The sequence below is a fragment of the Borostomias antarcticus genome (assembly GCF_949987555.1).
Source record: "Borostomias antarcticus genome assembly, chromosome: 2".
Classification (NCBI taxonomy): domain Eukaryota; kingdom Metazoa; phylum Chordata; class Actinopteri; order Stomiiformes; family Stomiidae; genus Borostomias; species Borostomias antarcticus.
In genome coordinates, this window is record NC_140235.1 from 41,755,525 (window position 1) to 41,774,826 (window position 19,302).

The 19,302-nt window shown below is 43.3% G+C and overlaps 1 protein-coding gene across 1 annotated transcript; it reads right to left on the reverse strand.

Annotated features, from left to right (window-relative positions):
- Positions 1-565: 565 nt before the first annotated feature.
- On the reverse strand, positions 566-18,964 carry scai (suppressor of cancer cell invasion). Its single transcript, XM_084452084.1, has 17 exons — positions 18,837-18,964; positions 16,834-16,952; positions 16,558-16,653; positions 14,589-14,675; positions 13,164-13,262; positions 12,590-12,686; positions 11,375-11,473; positions 10,241-10,393; positions 9,603-9,704; positions 9,119-9,220; positions 8,864-8,942; positions 7,504-7,603; positions 3,989-4,070; positions 3,009-3,081; positions 2,542-2,715; positions 1,899-1,999; positions 566-1,649 (listed from the first exon to the last, which is right to left on the reverse strand). The coding sequence occupies exons 2-17, from the start codon at positions 16,938-16,940 to the stop codon at positions 1,503-1,505; spliced, it is 1,698 nt and encodes a 565-aa protein (XP_084308210.1). The 5' UTR covers positions 16,941-16,952; positions 18,837-18,964; the 3' UTR covers positions 566-1,502.
- Between the last annotated feature and the right edge of the window lie 338 nt (positions 18,965-19,302).

Here is a 19,302-nt window from a genome sequence, read left to right on the forward strand (position 1 = left end):
CTATAAATTCAGCAGAAAAGTAAAAAGATAATTTCCTCCCGAAAAGCCTCTTCTGGCAGAGTACCATGGCTGTAGAGTAGAATATCATTGCAAATATTCCTGAGTGTCCAGATTACATTTCTGATTTAGAAAATCTACGCTCCACTTTGGCAAAAATTGCAATTTACCAGATGGGTGACTAATGTAAGGGTTGGTGGCAAAATCAGCTTGAATTGCGAACATAAGAGCACAATTTTATAAGGGGACTCACGTTTTCACTCATTCACGACACAACATCCCCATTTATTTATTTTTATTATTTTATTTTACATTTTTGAATGTTTTTATTTTTTTGTTAATTTAAAAAAAATATTTCCTCTATAAAAGTGGAGTAGGTTGTCTAAAATTAGTATGAAAAATGGATAATCATTTCTGGCTGAAATCTTAAGTAAATGTGAAAACTGAAGTTTTTTTTTCCATTTTTCCTCACCACTGAATGTGACCATTCATACAGAACATGCAGTCTCAACCTGTTTCAGTGTAATATTAGGTAAAGTTTTCACTTCTCAAGCCTCCAACTAGCCCAACCAATCAGCTGGCTCCCAGCAGGGGTGGGGAGGGGGGAGAGGCCTAGAAATGTCTGGAACATATTCCTCTTAATGTCAAATTGCTCATCTTGATCAGGATGTAAATATGGATTCTTCACCTGCCCTCAATACACGCTAATATCAAACCAGAGCAAATATGTTATTGTTGTAAATATAATAGGAATGTGTCCTATTTGTGTCTCGAAATTATCTTCATATCAATTTTAATTAAAATAAAGTGTTTTTAGATTTAATATGACTACGCCTTTTTTAACCCTTGCCAAATCTTTGAAGGCCTTCAAGAGTATATTCCAGAAGGCTGAACCTTTACTGTCCTTTTGCAGTGAATGAGACTATTTTGATGCTATTTGTCATTCAATGTAATATTGACTGTTTCTCTCAGAGTGATTATTGACAATCTTCAATCTCATTGTCCATCGCAAACAACAAGTGACCGCTCCACTGACCAGTGAACTTCAGGAACAAGTCCAGTAGCTTTGGTGAAGCCTACCCTGCAGCACTGTCTGAGATGCCTTGTTCATATGGAATCATTGCAAGTAGTGATGTCATAAAGTTCTAGGTCCATTTGTTGTATTTTTGTTGTCAAATGATCCTCAATGTGCTCCAAACTGATTGGAAGCAGGACCATGTAAGTTTGATTGTAAATATACAGTATGTGCTCATTGTAAATGATCTGTGTCTGTTTGGATAATTGAACGGTCACTGTTTCTTTAACAGGTAGCAGGATTAATGTATTCAATTTGCAGGTTAAAAGGTAAATTAAACTAGATGAGCTCAAGTATTTTAATTACATGCCAAATACTGTAAGGGATCTGGATTGGGCAGGTGTTGATATTTTCTGTCCTAGCGTCTAATGTGTGTGGACGAGCCGTCAGGAAACTAGCCCGTCAGGAAACTAGCCCGTCAGGAAATCACTCAGCGGTTCTCCAGGGTATCGTTCCAGAATAGATTCTCTACGTCCAACATGGCTGCCAGCTCCAGGACGTGCTTCTGCAGGAGGCCGCTCTCCACCGTCTCCTGATTGGGCAGTTGAGGGTATGACTCCGGGAAGCTCCGAGACTCCTGAGAGAGAGAGAGAGAGAGTGAGAGAGAGAGAGAGAGAGAGAGAGAGAGAGAGAGAGAGAGCACCTGATTGGGCAGCTGAGGGTATGACTCCGGGACTCCTGAGAGGGAGAGAGCACCCGGAACGCTAGTCTGCACATTCCAGCAGTCTCTATACGGTCATTTCAACTAGCTTTTCACTTATGTCAACATAATCAAGTTATCAAAAGGGTTTTTCATGTTTTCATGCACAACAAAAGAGTTATTTACCCGGAAGAGTTTGTGCAGTCTCAGCGTGGCTGAGCAGAACACGAAGCGCACCAGCAGTAACCGCAGGAACTCGTCACCATAGAACTGAAGAAAGGCCTGGTCTGGGGAAACATGGACATTATGTGTGTGTGTGTGTGTGTGTGTGCGCCCAGACATACGCAACAGACCATTTGAAATATTTGTATCACCTAAAGGTGTATTTCCACAAACTTGAGCAAAGTTTGCTTCAAAGTAGTCAGTGCGGAAGGCAGTGGTGTTTCAATTTACACATTAATCAACTTGGGCATATAAATAATATTTATAATATCTTCTGTAAATTGCATTATGCCATTCATATTAATGTCATGATTAGACCAATATGACGAACATACCTCTAATGACTTCGGGTCAATTTGCTAACAAACTAAGTTTCTCTGGCAACACATCATGTATCATCACAAGCCAAATAACTGCAGGGTCAAGAGCTTGAGAGGAACATCAGGACGAGGTTTTTCTGGCCATTCTCAGTCATTCGCGTGACTCAAATCACTCAACTTTTGTTTTTTTGCAGACTCAGCTTGTAGAAACACTGTCTCACATGAATCCATTAGCATATATATTTGTACTCCAGCATAACATGGACACAGAGCTGTGTGATTGATACCTATGGCTCGCGAGCGCGTCATCATCTGGCCGATGTCGTGGTCCACCTTGCAGAGGAACTCCTGCGCCCGCTCCCACACGCCCTGGCGTAGCGTACTCAGGCCGCACACGGACAGGAAGGCCATGAGGGGGCAGTAGAGGAAAAGAGTGAAGAGGCTTCCGCGCTGGGACTGGTCTGAAACACGAAGAGATGGAGAGGATTTAAGAGACAATAAGGGAGGGAACACACATTATATATACATTATATATCACAGTGATCTCCCATGTTAACTTCTGTCTGATTAGTAGAGTCATAGGTGGATTACAGGTCATCTACAGCCTGTTATTGTGAGGGAACACCTCAATGCAAATGAACTCAAATGTGCTTATTTGTATTTAGAGGATATAGTAACGGTACCTTGTATACTCTTGGGATAGACTGTGGGAGATATAGTAACGGTATAGTATAGTATAGTATAGTAACGGTACCTTGTATACTCTTGGGATACACTGTGGGAGACAACAGGCACACCAGCGGCTGCCCAAAGAGATTAGAGAAATTCTGGAAGGATAGAAAAAAAAAAAGAGTGACAAGTTAACAGTTTCATATTCTTCCATTTCTTAAATTGTTTCAATTATAGTCACGATCTGCCAGTTATTATTACATAATCAAGCTATTTCCCAGTGAGGGCTTAGCCACTCACTAATAACAACAAAGTACTCAAACTGTCCTCGTGTTCTCTGATCAAACATGACCCTTTATTATATTTTTAAATTATCTTCAAATCAGTTCTCACAGACAACAGGGCAGCCATTTTTAACCTGTGGGCCCATAAATTATGATATATATATCAGTTATATTTATATATATATATATATATATATATATATATATATATATATATATATATATAAACACACACGTAAGAATTTTAAAACAAAAGTCGATAGACAAAATACAATAACACTTTATAAGACAAAATTCAGTAACACTTTATAAGTGCACGCTATGAAGCAGTATTTAAGTATTAGTACTTAGTTCATCATCTATAGCATTGTTCATACATTAATACACATTAGTAAGCAATTCATTAACACAGTTATGTTTTCTCCATTAATAAGCTAATGTATAATGTGTTTAATGATTGTATTTTCATACTTTATAAACAATGGATTCACCATTTTTAAATTAAGTATTATATCAATTCCAAACCAGTTATTGTAACTGTAGTAATGATACAGCGCTTAGTCACACAGAGCAACCAGTCCTTTAGTTGGCCACGCCCCCCGCGGTCGGTCTAGCAGCCTAGCTATCGTACGTTGGGCATTGGTCCATTAGAATCCCCCGAGGTGAAAGGTTAACGGAGGTGTGGACCGTGTCCATGTTTAAGAGATCATGTGTGCGCAGTGTAAACACATCTCTCCTCAATAATAATAAGTGAAATAGTAAATGAATGAATGTAACAGACCTTGTAAGCTGAGCTGTTGGAGGAATCCACGATGATAAACAATGGCTTCCGGGTGAAAGGGAGCAGGTCCCCGGGGTGAAGGCTTGACATGAAGCAAAGAGACTGGATTCATATTTAACACATATACATGTCGCTCAATGCTTTTTTTTTTGCGCTTGATGCCACTGGGGGTTTTATCAGATGCTATCAGGATTAAAGAGTAGTAGTGATGACTGTGATGTTATGGATTAAAGGTAGTAGTGATGACTGTGATGTTATGGATTAACGGTAGTAGTGATGACTGTGATGTTATGGATTAACGGTAGTAGTGATGACTGTGATGTTATGGATTAACGGTAGTAGTGATGACTGATGTTATGGATTAAAGAGTAGTAGTGATGACTGTGATGTTATGGATTAAAGGTAGTAGTGATGACTGTGATGTTATGGATTAAAGAGTAGTAGTGATGACTGTGATGTTATGGATTAAAGGTAGTAGTGATGACTGTGATGTTATGGATTAACGGTAGTAGTGATGACTGTGATGTTATGGATTAAAGGTAGTAGTGATGACTGTGATGTTATCAGGATTAACGGTAGTAGTGATGACTGTGATGTTATGGATTAAAGGTAGTAGTGATGACTGTGATGTTATCAGGATTAAAGGTAGTAGTGATGACTGTGATGTTTTCAGGATTAAAGGTAGTAGTGATGACTGTGATGTTATGGATTAAAGGTAGTAGTGATGACTGTGATGTTATGGATTAAAGGTAGTAGTGATGACTGTGATGTTATGGATTAAAGGTAGTAGTGATGACTGTGATGTTATGGATTAAAGGTAGTAGTGATGACTGTGATGTTATGGATTAAAGGTAGTAGTGATGACTGTGATGTTATGGATTAACGGTAGTAGTGATGACTGTGATGTTATCAGGATTAAAGGTAGTAGTGATGACTGTGATGTTTTCAGGATTAAAGGTAGTAGTGATGACTGTGATGTTATGGATTAAAGGTAGTAGTGATGACTGTGATGTTATGGATTAACGGTAGTAGTGATGACTGTGATGTTATCAGGATTAAAGGTAGTAGTGATGACTGTGATGTTATGGATTAACGGTAGTAGTGATGACTGTGATGTTATCAGGATTAAAGGTAGTAGTGATGACTGTGATGTTATGGATTAACGGTAGTAGTGATGACTGTGATGTTATGGATTAACGGTAGTAGTGATGACTGTGATGTTATGGATTAAAGGTAGTAGTGATGACTGTGATGTTATGGATTAACGGTAGTAGTGATGACTGTGATGTTATGGATTAACGGTAGTAGTGATGACTGTGATGTTATGGATTAACGGTAGTAGTGATGACTGTGATGTTATGGATTAAAGGTAGTAGTGATGACTGTGATGTTATGGATTAACGGTAGTAGTGATGACTGTGATGTTATGGATTAACGGTAGTAGTGATGACTGTGATGTTATGGATTAACGGTAGTAGTGATGACTGTGATGTTATGGATTAACGGTAGTAGTGATGACTGATGTTATAGATTAAAGGTAGTAGTGATGACTGTGATGTTATGGATTAAAGGTAGTAGTGATGACTGTGATGTTATGGATTAAAGGTAGTAGTGATGACTGTGATGTTATGGATTAACGGTAGTAGTGATGACTGTGATGTTATGGATTAAAGGTAGTAGTGATGACTGTGATGTTATGGATTAAAGGTAGTAGTGATGACTGTGATGTTATGGATTAACGGTAGTAGTGATGACAGTGATGTTATGGATTAACGGTAGTAGTGATGACTGTGATGTTATGGATTAACGGTAGTAGTGATGCCTGTGATGTTATGGATTAACGGTAGTAGTGATGACTGTGATGTTATGGATTAACGGTAGTAGTGATGACTGTGATGTTATGGATTAACGGTAGTAGTGATGACTGATGTTATAGATTAAAGGTAGTAGTGATGACTGTGATGTTATGGATTAAAGGTAGTAGTGATGACTGTGATGTTATGGATTAAAGGTAGTAGTGATGACTGTGATGTTATGGATTAACGGTAGTAGTGATGACTGTGATGTTATAGATTAAAGGTAGTAGTGATGACTGTGATGTTATGGATTAAAGGTAGTAGTGATGACTGTGATGTTATGGATTAAAGGTAGTAGTGATGACTGTGATGTTATGGATTAACGGTAGTAGTGATGACTGTGATGTTATGGATTAAAGGTAGTAGTGATGACTGTGATGTTATGGATTAACGGTAGTAGTGATGACTGATGTTATGGATTAACGGTAGTAGTGATGACTGTGATGTTATGGATTAAAGAGTAGTAGTGATGACTGTGATGTTATAGATTAAAGGTAGTAGTGATGACTGTGATGTTATCAGGATTAACGGTAGTAGTGATGACTGTGATGTTATCAGGATTAACGGTAGTAGTGATGACTGTGATGTTATCAGGATTAAAGGTAGTAGTGATGACTGTGATGTTATGGATTAAAGGTAGTAGTGATGACTGTGATGTTATGGATTCAAGGTAGTAGTGATGACTGTGATGTTATGGATTAACGGTAGTAGTGATGACTGATGTTATGGATTAAAGGTAGTAGTGATGACTGTGATGTTATCAGGATTAACGGTAGTAGTGATGACTGTGATGTTATGGATTAAAGGTAGTAGTGATGACTGTGATGTTATGGATTAAAGAGTAGTAGTGATGACTGTGATGTTATGGATTAAAGGTAGTAGTGATGACTGTGATGTTATGGATTAAAGGTAGTAGTGATGACTGTGATGTTATGGATTAACGGTAGTAGTGATGACTGTGATGTTATGGATTAACGGTAGTAGTGATGACTGTGATGTTATGGATTAACGGTAGTAGTGATGACTGTGATGTTCTGGATTAACGGTAGTAGTGATGACTGTGATGTTATGGATTAAAGAGTAGTAGTGATGACTGTGATGTTATGGATTAAAGGTAGTAGTGATGACTGCGATGTTATGGATTAAAGAGTAGTAGTGATAACTGTGATGTTATGGATTAAAGGTAGTAGTGATGACTGTGATGTTATCAGGATTAAAGGTAGTAGTGATGACTGTGATGTTATGGATTAACGGTAGTAGTGATGACTGTGATGTTATGGACTAACGGTAGTAGTGATGGCTGTGATGTCATGGATTAACGGTAGTAGTGATGACTGTGATGTTATGGATTAAAGGTAGTAGTGATGACTGTGATGTTATGGATTAACGGTAGTAGTGATGACTGTGATGTTATGGATTAACGGTAGTAGTGATGACTGTGATGTTATGGATTAAAGGTAGTAGTGATGACTGTGATGTTATGGATTAAAGGTAGTAGTGATGACTGTGATGTCATGGATTAAAGAGTAGTAGTGATGACTGTGATGTTATGGATTAAAGGTAGTAGTGATGACTGTGATGTTATGGATTAACGGTAGTAGTGATGACTGTGATGTCATGGATTAACGGTAGTAGTGATGACTGAGTTGAGCCTCTCACCAGTGCATCTCTTTCTGGGCCTGGTTCCTCTTCTGGACCGTCTCCCCGTTCACCACGTCCCGGTTAGTGTTGGTGAGAACTCCTCCGAAGTCATATGGCCCTGAAAATGCACTGAACATCAACAAACCAATAGATATTTCTGTGGAGACACTGTTATTCAAATTTGTTTGGCTAGCATAACCAGTTTGTTGATGATAGGTTTTCACAACTGGACACCCGTCATTCATGAGTGTCATTAGTGACGGGCTGGCTGCCCATATACTGTGACGGGCAGTCAATGTATCAAACGTGTATTTGGGAATAATGCTAGCTGCTAGCATAGCCAGTTCATTGGCATTTTGTTTTGACAACTATTGTCAGGTGGTCTCGCATTGCCAGACCTACAATATATGGATTAAAGTATTGGGACACCTACACATTACACCTGCAGAAGGAGGACAGACTCATACGTACCCTCGTACTCTATGTGTCCCGTAGGGAGGACAGACTCATACGTACCCTCGTAGTCTATATGTCCTAGAGGACAGACTCATACGTACCCTCGTAGTCTATGTGTCCCGTAGGGAGGACAGACTCATACGTACCCTCGTAGTCTATGTGTCCCATAGGGAGGACAGACTCATACGTACCCTCGTAGTCTATGTGTCCTAGAGGACAGACTCATATGTACCCTCGTAGTCTGTGTCCCATAGGGAGGACAGACTCATACGTACCCTCGTAGTCTATATGTCCTAGAGGACAGACTCATACGTACCCTCGTAGTCTATGTGTCCTAGAGGACAGACTCATACGTACCCTCGTACTCTATGTGTCCTAGAGGACAGACTCATACGTACCCTCGTAGTCTATATGTCCCGTAGGGAGGACAGACTCATACGTACCCTCGTAGTCTATGTGTCCCGTAGGGAGGACAGACTCATACGTACCCTCGTAGTCTATGTGTCCCGTAGGGAGGACAGACTCATACGTACTCTCGTAGTCTATGTGTCCTAGAGGACAGACTCATACGTACCCTCGTAGTCTATTTGTCCCATAGGGAGGACAGACTCATACGTACCCTCGTAGTCTATATGTCCTAGAGGACAGACTCATACGTACCCTCGTAGTCTATATGTCCCATAGGGAGGACAGACTCATACGTACCCTCGTAGTCTATGTGTCCCATAGGGAGGACAGACTCATACGTACCCTCGTAGTCTATGTGTCCCGTAGGGAGGACAGACTCATACGTACCCTCGTAGTCTATGTGTCCTAGAGGACAGACTCATACGTACCCTCATAGTCTATATGTCCCGTAGGGAGGACAGACTCATACGTACCCTCGTAGTCTATATGTCCTAGAGGACAGACTCATACGTACCCTCATAGTCTATATGTCCCGTAGGGAGGACTCCGCTGGCTGAGAGATAAACAAGCAGCACGCTGTTTGCTGGTAATTCCTACAAAACAACAACATACACATTAGACATTACAATTCATCTTTCAAAGGGAACCAAAAGAACACAAAGGCAGACGTATCCTGGATAGTTAAACGGGAGGTGGACCAGCGCATCAGAAGCAGGGTGCCAGTGAGCCCAGGGCCAGGAGGCGCCCAGCGGAGCGGCGGGGGACGCACCTTGAAGGACGCAGACAGGAAGGTGTAGAGCTGGCTGAACGTGGGCTTGTATAGTAAATACTTGTGAGGGTTTTCTCTCTTAGCTGGTTTCTCATTGGGCTCCTAGAAACACGTTGAAAGAAAGAACACGGAGGTTATTTTACCCAGATCATTTCCTAAATGATTAGCAAACGTCGACCGCTCATGCCTGGGTGTTGGACTGACTATGACTGTGTCCCGTCAATGATCTGACGGAAAGTCTGGTGGTGTGGGACACTCACTAGTGATCCTGGTTTAGTCTGTATCACTCACTAGTGATCCTGGTTTAGTCTGTATCACTCACTAGTGATCCTGGTTTAGTCTGTATCACTCACTAGTGATCCTGGTTTAGTCTGTATCACTCACTAGTGATCCTGGTTTAGTGGTCTATAATCACTCACCAGTGATCCTGGTTTAGTGGTCTGTATCACTCACTAGTGATCCTGGTTTAGTCTATATCACTCACCAGTGATCCTGGTTTAGGGGTCTGTATAGCCAGGTTGACTGGTTCCCGCTCCAAAGCTTGGAGCACTCGAAACATGTCGATAGTTAGTTCACTAAACTTCACCTGACAGAAACCAGAGAAACAGGTTTAGCGTGAGAAAGAGTAGTGAGAAATAGAGTAGTGAGAAATAGAGTAGTGAGAAATAGAGTAGTGTGAAATAGAGTAGTGTGAAATAGAGTAGTGAGAAATAGAGTAGTGAGAAATAGAGTAGTGTGAAATAGAGTAGTGAGAAATAGAGTAGTGAGAAATAGAGTAGTGAGAAATAGAGTAGTGAGAAATAGAGTAGTGTGAAATAGAGTAGTGTGAAATAGAGTAGTGTGAAATAGAGTAGTGAGAAATAGAGTAGTGAGAAATAGAGTAGTGTGAAATAGAGTAGTGTGATGAACATTTAAGCAATTGCCATAATATCGAAACCAAACCTACTACATATCAGTCTTTAAATTATGACATATATTGCTAAAGTATTCATGCAGAAAAATCACAATGGAACACCATTGTTAAATAAGCTGTTTAACGCCATTATGTCATGTGTGTGAGGAACCATCTTGTCTTGATGCCGTGAATTGAACTAAACCAGAGTCTCTGGGTCATCTCATCACCTGGTTGGTGCAGTTGCCGATGATGAGGGCGTCGGCCAGGAGGAGCTGCCCCACCACCATGCCCTGCTCCAGCACCGGCACGCTGCCCTCCTGGAGGCGGTTGGTAGTGATGACCACGGCGTTCTCCTCACTCAGCACCATCACCGGGTCGGCCTGCTCGCCAAACACACAACATGAGAAGATGAGCGCGGGAGTACGAGCGCGGGCGCGACGCCTCAGATATCACTCTGACAGGAACAGTGGAATTCCATTTTCCTTTTCTGATCAGCCAATCAAACGGATCTCTATGGATCTTCTCCAGACTGATGAGTGGAGTGAACCATTGTGAGCTTGTGAGGTGATGAGTCTCACGAGGCTCTGACGCTGGGCTGTAGGGACACATGCATGAAGGCGTGCTCACCTGTCACTAAAGACATCTATGGAAATGCCTCCACCTACCTGTAGAAACGCTGGGTCTAAATGTTCAAATCAAATAGCTTCTCTTTATCACCATGATAATACGTAGAACTTTGATTTTCTGTTTTGATTCCTGTCCATGTGGACGTCAATCTCATGGCCTTGTATAATATTAAAACCATAAGTGCTGGTGTACAGAGCCACCAAAAATGTTTTAATGTCCAAATACTTTGCCCTCTGCTTGCCTGAGTCCCCTCTCACTGAACATGCAAGTGCAAGATGACCTTTCAGAAGTGCTACACTGGAGATCTGTTTTTGGGGGGTTGATTTCCAGGTCCGATACCGATCAGAGGATACCGATCAGATACCAATTTTTAGCTGCAACCAGCAGCTCTCTAACCTTAGTTTGGATCAGTTTGAATGCATCGTTTCCATTTATGTAGAAACTACACAACTTAGCCAGCCCATCTGTTCAATCTGAATAAACCTAAGCCCTAATGTGTAAAGATGTGACAGCAGCTTTCAGTGATTAGAGAGCACATTAATCCCTGATGCTTTACAGTTACAGTACGCAGTGTAGCTGTTCTGTTAGCTATCTGATAATGGAGCACAGTTTTGTGGATATTCTTTGTATTAAACGCTCAGTCCGGGAGGTCTGAGGCGACTGCAGACCCCCAGGCGTTATGACCGCGGGCTTCTTCCTGACCGACGCAGTAGCTGGTACTTTCAGGGTCTGACCTCCACAAAAGCTGCCACCTCTTGTAAGACCAGATTCCATTCTAGTTGATCTTCAGTGTTGAAGCGCTGAGTGTAATCTTCTATTTCCTCTGACAGCTCCTACAGAAGAGAATACATACAGTATGAGACACTATAAGTGAGACACTGTACACACAAAACAGTTCTAAAAAAAAAACTACACACGCAAAAAAACAGGCCTAAGTGTTTTATACTTAGAGGAAAAAAGTGCTTTGGCAGGGCACACATTTTGTATACAATATTTTTTCTTTATATAAAAATGCACCGGGGTGTTTACCGTGTTTGCCCATTGATACACATAATACGAGCATCCATTCATACATATCTGACCGCATTCACACATTCACTTTCATGTGGTAAATTTACCCACAAAATGGCTACTAGCTAGCTGAATCCTTCCCAGCATGCTATCAATAGCTACCTAGCTAGTAGCTAATGTGCATGCTAACTAGTTTGTGCAACTGCAGTGGACGGAGGGAGGCTGAATAGCAGACCAGCCCAGCATAACCAGTTTATTGGCAATTAATTTTGACAACTGGGCAGTTGATATGTTGCACAGCAAATATGCAGTCAATTTTATTCATGGCTAGCTTGGTTGCTACCGAAATCAGTTCTGGCATTAAGGTTTGGTTGCTAGGGCTTGTTGTGGTGGTCAGACGTGTGAGCGCTAGGGCACAGCTGACCATCGGAGAGGAATACAAGGATTAGAAGTATAACTAATAAGAACTCTACCCACAATGCACGTAACCTCTACACTGACCTATGAGAATCCTAGAACAAGGACCAAACAAGCCAGGAAGCTCCGCAATCTCTACTGTGGATTTTGAAAGTAAACGGCCCCTGAGTATGGAGTACAGTATACTAAATTAAAGTATATTTTTTTGTGTACAAAGCAGTATGAAAAATTAACTATACTGAGCCCTCCTCGGAATGAAAAGCATAACTCTTGATTTGAAATGAACTTCACAACCTTCAACATAAAACATGATGGGCTCTCACTTAATTGTTGATCATTATTACAACAAGCAGAGCAAAACTGACATTTGAGTTGTGAATTCTATAGGTCAATTTTGACCCAAAAAAGCTCCATAATCTGCAATAGAGAAACATGACAGACTGTTTACATATTCTTCTCTCTTCTCACAGCTTGACAGATGTTTCTACCACCATCTTGTTTCCCCTTCTCTGGTTCCATACCTTGACCAACACTTTCACCAGGTCCATCTTGTTCAGTAGTAAACAGACCACGATGTAGCGGGCATAATATCGAAGCTTCTTCACTACCAGCTCTGGCCTAACAGGAAAGAAGGGATGGAAGAAAACCCAATATGGTTAAGTACTTATGGTTAACTACTTCAATCAAAATGGAGTAGTTATCTACTCTATACTGTATCATCAATTAGTCAAATAGAGCCGTCAAATAGACCCATCCAGACTAGCAATAACATTAGACCCAATATTGGATCATGGCTTTAAACCCCTTTTTCAAACAGAATGTCCTAAGCAAGAGAGAAAGGAAAGTGTAAGGGGTCTGTAGTGAAGTGTAAGAGGGAGGAAGGAGCACCAGCCAGGGCCAAGTGATTTAATCTGGCAAAAGACCAGAGCAGATAAGATATGACCTCGGGGACAAGCTTGTACTGTCTTCATATCTCTGTATAGCGTACGAAAGCTAACAGGTAGTCAGTTAGCCATACATACAGAAGTGTCAATCATAATTTAGTTGGTCTCTCTCATATTTCTAAAACACTCTGTTACCATACTTCAAACTCACCGATCTTCTTTGTTGACCTGATAGTAGTAGGAACGTTGCCTGATGGCTGAATAGAATGAAAAAGCCTCATTCAGGTAGCTCGTCTCTGAGGTACGGAGGCTGGAACAGAAACACATAAGGGCTTCTGTCTCTGAGGTACGGAGGCTGGAACATAAACACATAAGGGCTTCTGTCTCTGAGGTACGGAGGCTGGAACATAAAAACATGAGGGCTTCTGGCTGTTTGACACACAACAAATCAACGTCATGGTTCATCTCCTGACCCACTATTCCCACAGACAGCACAACGGTCTGAATCAACCAACAGAGGTGGAGGTGATTGGAAAAACAAGCAATATGTTGAAAATGTTGAACTAACCGTAGAACAAATTGTGCCCTGTCCAAGCCTTGCTCTTGGCCTGTCATTTAAAGGGGCGCTGTAAGATTTGGAACATTTACCTTGTTTGTGCACAAACAGTACTGGGGATGTACTGCATCTCAGATGCTTCTGACTGTAATCAGCCACGTAGAGATGCTCAGCATGTAATCACACCAAACTGTGGCAAACTCTTAAAGGTGCAGTGTGTAGAATTCTGTGGCAGAATTAGATCTGTGCGCCGTGCATTCTGGGTAGAGGTTCTCTCTGAGCGACCTGCTCTAGTTATCAAACGTCCCTCATGAGCAGAGAGACTGTCTCAGTCTACATGTAGCTGTTAAGAGTTCAGGCTCACTACCAGTCCCACACCATGGTGACAGCCTTGCGTTCACGAGAAGCTCTCATGAACAACTCAAATCAAATCAACTGGGTGAAATTGATCACTGTTCTGCTGCCTCTTGACATTGTAAGTGGTGTTGCGTTTAGCGCCCCCTTGCGGAAGCGGTAAGGACGCAATTTTGGATGATACACCTTTGTAGGAGAATCCACACTAGCTCTGGTTAGCATTAGCTGCTATGCTTGTGGAAGGTATGAGGGGCTAATGCATAGCATCCCAAACAATCCCCATCCAAAACAGTATCTGTGAAAAGCTATGTTTGGCAACCTCATTAGCTAAGATGTGTTAAAGGTACAGTGTGTAGTTTTTGGCGACATCTAGTGGTGAAAATAAAATGAGCTGATTTGGCAGAAATTAATTTCATAAGTATGTTTGAATTAGTGTACAATCCCATGAAAATAAGAACTGTTGCATTTTCCTCACCTCAGAATGAGCCCTTTATATCTACATCTACAACATGGCAGCCTTCATGGAGCGGGTCCTTCCATAGAGGCCGCCATGTTGAATTCAATGTAATTGTATTGAGTTTGTTTCACTCTACAACCTCTCCACTAGATGGCGCCAAGAACTACACACTGCACCTTTAAGAGACACAAAATGTCTCAGGAGTGTTCTTGAATCAGAATGTAAATGAAGACACTGGTGATCATGCAGATAGTGATTAGAAAGCTTACTAATAGTGATAGTAAAGCTGCCCGATTTTGGAGGCAACCTCTCCGATCTGCCATCTCTTTAATCCGTATCGACTGTCCAGAACCTGCCTGCGGTCAAGAAGGGAACACTGGTCAGACAAACACATCAACATCCAAAGACTTATCTAACCGACACATTCTTAAAAAATAATAAACCACAGAACCTTCATTCACTCAGAACGTTTTTCCTCAGAGATGGCGTTTGTTTCTATAATCTCTCAGTCTGTCCTGAAGGGAAATCAAAATAATAATATGAAGTGTCCTTCCTGGCGGTTCATAGCATGACCATGGCCATTCACTTACTACTGGGTGGGTTCTGAACGGCCATTCACTTACTGCATGGTGGGTTCTAAAACAACGGCCATTCACTTACTGCATGGTGGGTTCTAAAACAATGGCCATTCACTTACTGCATGGTGGGTTCTAAAACAATGGCCATTCACTTACTGCATGGTGGGTTCTGAGCCGGTGGGAGATTAACCAAACGATCGCACAGAAAGAGCGGAACGTACGAGAACGATCAACACAGTCCCACGGACGGAACGTACGAGAACGACCAACACAGTCCCACGGACGGAACGTACGAGAACGATCAACACAGTCCCACAGACGGAACGTACGAGAACGACAAACACATTCCCTCGGACGGAACGTACGAGAACGACAAACACAGTCCCACGGACGGAACGTACGAGAACGACCAACACAGTCCCACGGACGGAACGTACTAGAACGATCAACACAGTCCCACAGACGGAACGTACGAGAACGACCAACACAGTCCCACGGACGGAACGTACGAGAACGACCAACACAGTCCCACGGACGGAACGTACTAGAACGATCAACACAGTCCCACAGACGGAACGTACGAGAACGACAAACACAGTCCCACGGACGGAACGTACGAGAACGACCAACACAGTCCCACGGACGGAACGTACTAGAACGATCAACACAGTCCCACAGACGGAACGTACGAGAACGATCAACACAGTCCCACAGACGGAACGTACGAGAACGACCAACACAGTCCCACGGACGGAACGTACGAGAACGACAAACACAGTCCCTCGGACGGAACGTACGAGAACGACAAACACAGTCCCACGGACGGAACGTACCAGAACGATAAACACAGTCCCACGGACGGAACGTACTAGAACGATCAACACAGTCCCACAGACGGAACGTACTAGAACGATCAACACAGTCCCACGGACGGAACGTACGAGAACGACCAACACAGTCCCACAGACGGAACGTATGAGAACGACCAACACAGTCCCACAGACGGAACGTACGAGAACCACCAACACAGTCCCACGGACGGAACGTACTAGAACGATCAACACAGTCCCACAGACGGAACGTACTAGAACGATCAACACAGTCCCACAGACGGAACGTACCAGAACGACCAACACAGTCCCACGGACGGAACGTACTAGAACGATCAACACAGTCCCACAGACGGAACGTACCAGAACGACCAACACAGTCCCACGGACGGAACGTACTAGAACGATCAACACAGTCCCACGGACGGAACGTACGAGAACCACCAACACAGTCCCACGGACGGAACGTACCAGAACGACCAACACAGTCCCACGGACGGAACTTACGAGAACGACCAACACAGTCCCACAGACGGAACGTACTAGAACGATCAACACAGTCCCACGGACGGAACGTACTAGAACGATCAACACAGTTCCACGGACGGAACGTACTAGAACGACCAACACAGTCCCACGGACGGAACGTACTAGAACGATCAACACAGTTCCACGGACGGAACGTACGAGAACGATCAACACAGTCCCACGGACGGAACGTACTAGAACAACCAACACAGTCCCACGGACGGAACGTACGAGAACCACCAACACAGTCCCACAGACGGAACGTACCAGAACCACCAACCCAGTCCCTCGGACCCACTGACCTGTGCTGCTGCTGGAACTTCCATAGCTTGGTGTAGACGTCAAAGGTCCGCCCAAAATAGGACTGCCATTGCTTATGTCCATATTGAGGAAGGTCTCTGTTACAATAGGGTGGAGATTAGGAATAATAAGACTGTGAAGCAAAACAAGAATAACTTAGAGGGAACAGGAGCACAAATATAACATCTAAATGTACGTATAGGCTAGAAGAAAATATGAATACAATGCCAACATGGCAAATAAAATCACCAAGACTGCAACTAGCTCTTAAGACTGACCTTAGTCCGTTGAAAAGTTGTTTGGACTTGTCCAGCAAGTAGCAGAAGTCTGTGACCGTCTTCCTTTCACCAGATGGGATGTCCTCCTCTACCCCAGCGCCAGTCATGACCCTTCACCCCTAGCAACACACACGAGGATACTGGGAGCATGACCATGTCTGGAGCTTAATCTGAGGTAGTCTGAGTATGTTCATATACACACATATTCATAAAGAAAAGTGTTTTTACATGCTTCCACACTGCTTCACTGAAAAATTAAACCATGGTCAATGCACAATCACGGGTTATAATGGTACTAACCAGGGGAAATGCCAACTGGATACTCAAATATATTCTGTATTATATATGTGAGAATGAGTCTAGACATTGAACTAGGCTTTGTGATGACCCACATGTGGATGGCTGGGTGCAACCCTGATTGGACGACAGGCATAGCCTACATGTTGCATTGGTGGCATGAAATGTAGGCTAGTTAAAATGGAGGAATGTCTATACTTCATAACACATAGTCAAACACACATCTTGTAATGCTGGGTGTGATGTATCTCTATAGGCTATGCACACTGCTTCCTCTGTTGATCTCACTCCCTGGTCCACAGGGAGACCAGCCAACCCACAGTAACAGACTCTCTCTGTTAACCTCAGGAAGGTGTCACACTCTCAGCTTCATCTCTGTTGAGATGGAGATGCTTAGCCTACAGTCTTAAGGACTGGCTTGTTGGGCATCATCTACTTAATTGTAATGAACTCCAAAGTCCTTTGAAGTGAGAACAGTCCATGGTCCCAAAGTCCTTGTTTGATCAATCTTGGTGCATTGCATTATTTTGCACTATATTTGTAATTATTGTATTTATTATTTTCTTTCTCTTTCCAAATTAATTTTGAATTGTTCTTATATTTGAGTGTGTATTCTATGGCATATCTCTGATTGTTGTATCTGGTTTTACAATTTAGCTACAGTAGCACTATTGTATTGTAGCTAGATACTGTATATAGTAGCACCATTGTGCTGCAGCTCAGTAATACAGGCTCTCCTGCAAGAGACCTTGGTTTGAGAATGACTCGTCCTGGAGACTCTGCATCCAGATGATGCTCCAGACCCCAGACTAACCCCTAGCCTGCTGTTAGGCTCCAGACCCCAGACTAACCTCTAGCCTGCTGTTAGGCTCCAGACCCAGACTAACCTCTAGCCTGCTGTTAGGCTCCAGACCCAGACTAACCTCTAGCCTGCTGTTAGGCTCCAGACCCAGACTAACCTCTAGCCTGCTGTTAGGATGATGCTCCAGACCCAGACTAACCTCTAGCCTGCTGTTAGGCTCCAGACCCAGACTAACCTCTAGCCTGCTGTTGGGCTCCAGACCCCAGACTAACCTCTAGCCTGCTGTTGGGCTCCAGACCCCAGACTAACCTCTAGCCTGCTGTTGGGCTCCAGACCCCAGACTAACCTCTAGCCTGCTGTTAGGCTCCAGACCCCAGACTAACCTCTAGCCTGCTGTTGGGCTCCAGACCCAGACTAACCTCTAGCCTGCTGTTGGGCTCCAGACCCCAGACTAACCTCTAGCCTGCTGTTGGGCTCCAGACCCCAGACTAACCTCTAGCCTGCTGTTGGGCTCCAGACCCCAGACTAACCTCTAGCCTGCTGTGAGGCTCCAGACCCAGACTAACCTCCAGCCTGCTGTTAGGCTCCAGACCCGAGACTGACCTAGAGCCTGCTGTTAGGCTCCAGACCCAGACTAACCTCTAGCCTGCTGTTAGGCTCCAGACCCCAGACTAACCTCTAGCTTGCTGTTACAGTAGACTAGCCTCACCAACCATAGCTGCTCAGCTAGTCCAATCCACAATGATATTTCGTATTGTGTGCACATTTACCTATAACTGGCAAGCTAGCTACCGGTTCACAGGCTAGCAGCCAACTACCAAGCTAGGACCGAGTCATACAGGTAACAGCTCACTAGCATAGCATCACTAGCATAGCATCTTAGCTCACTAGCATAGCATCTTACCTGAGCAGGTCGCCAACAGCAACAACAGAGCAGCTGTTTAATGAGCCCTGCGAGGACCCGTCCCTTCAGATAGCTGCTGGCTGGCTAGCCGAGGCTCAGTCCCTGTGGCCTAGCTCTCTCCGGCATCTCCGGCTATATGCTGGTCGGCTGGCTGGATGACTGCTGGGCGACACACCTACTGTCCCCAACTGTCCTCAGGACATTAGAACCTGTCCAAGTATGAATCGAGGTGAATCCTAATGTCTCTTGCTGGTCTGATGGAGGAGCTGTGAGAGCTACTAGGTCACAGCTGCGTCCTGTATCACCGCAGCCGCTAGAGGGCGCTCTGCTCACCTTCCCACCTGGACTGGGATTTCACAATAAGGGTCATGAAAATCCAGAAGCTTTTGAGAAGGATTTGGACTTCAGTTGCATCCAGGAGGCACAAAACACAGGAGAGCCAGCATCCCGTTAGGATGACCTTTAA

Coding starts and splice junctions, on each gene's coding strand:
- scai (XM_084452084.1), bottom strand. CDS start 16,940: ATGACTGGCGCTGGGGTAGAGGAGGACATCCCATCTGGTGAAAGGAAG. Junction 13,263..14,588: donor CAGCTTTACTATCACTATTA/GTAAGCTTTCTA, acceptor TTTCTGTTCCAG/CCTCCGTACCTCAGAGACGA. Junction 7,604..8,863: donor GGGACATATAGACTATGAGG/GTACGTATGAGT, acceptor GTGCATTTTCAG/GGCCATATGACTTCGGAGGA.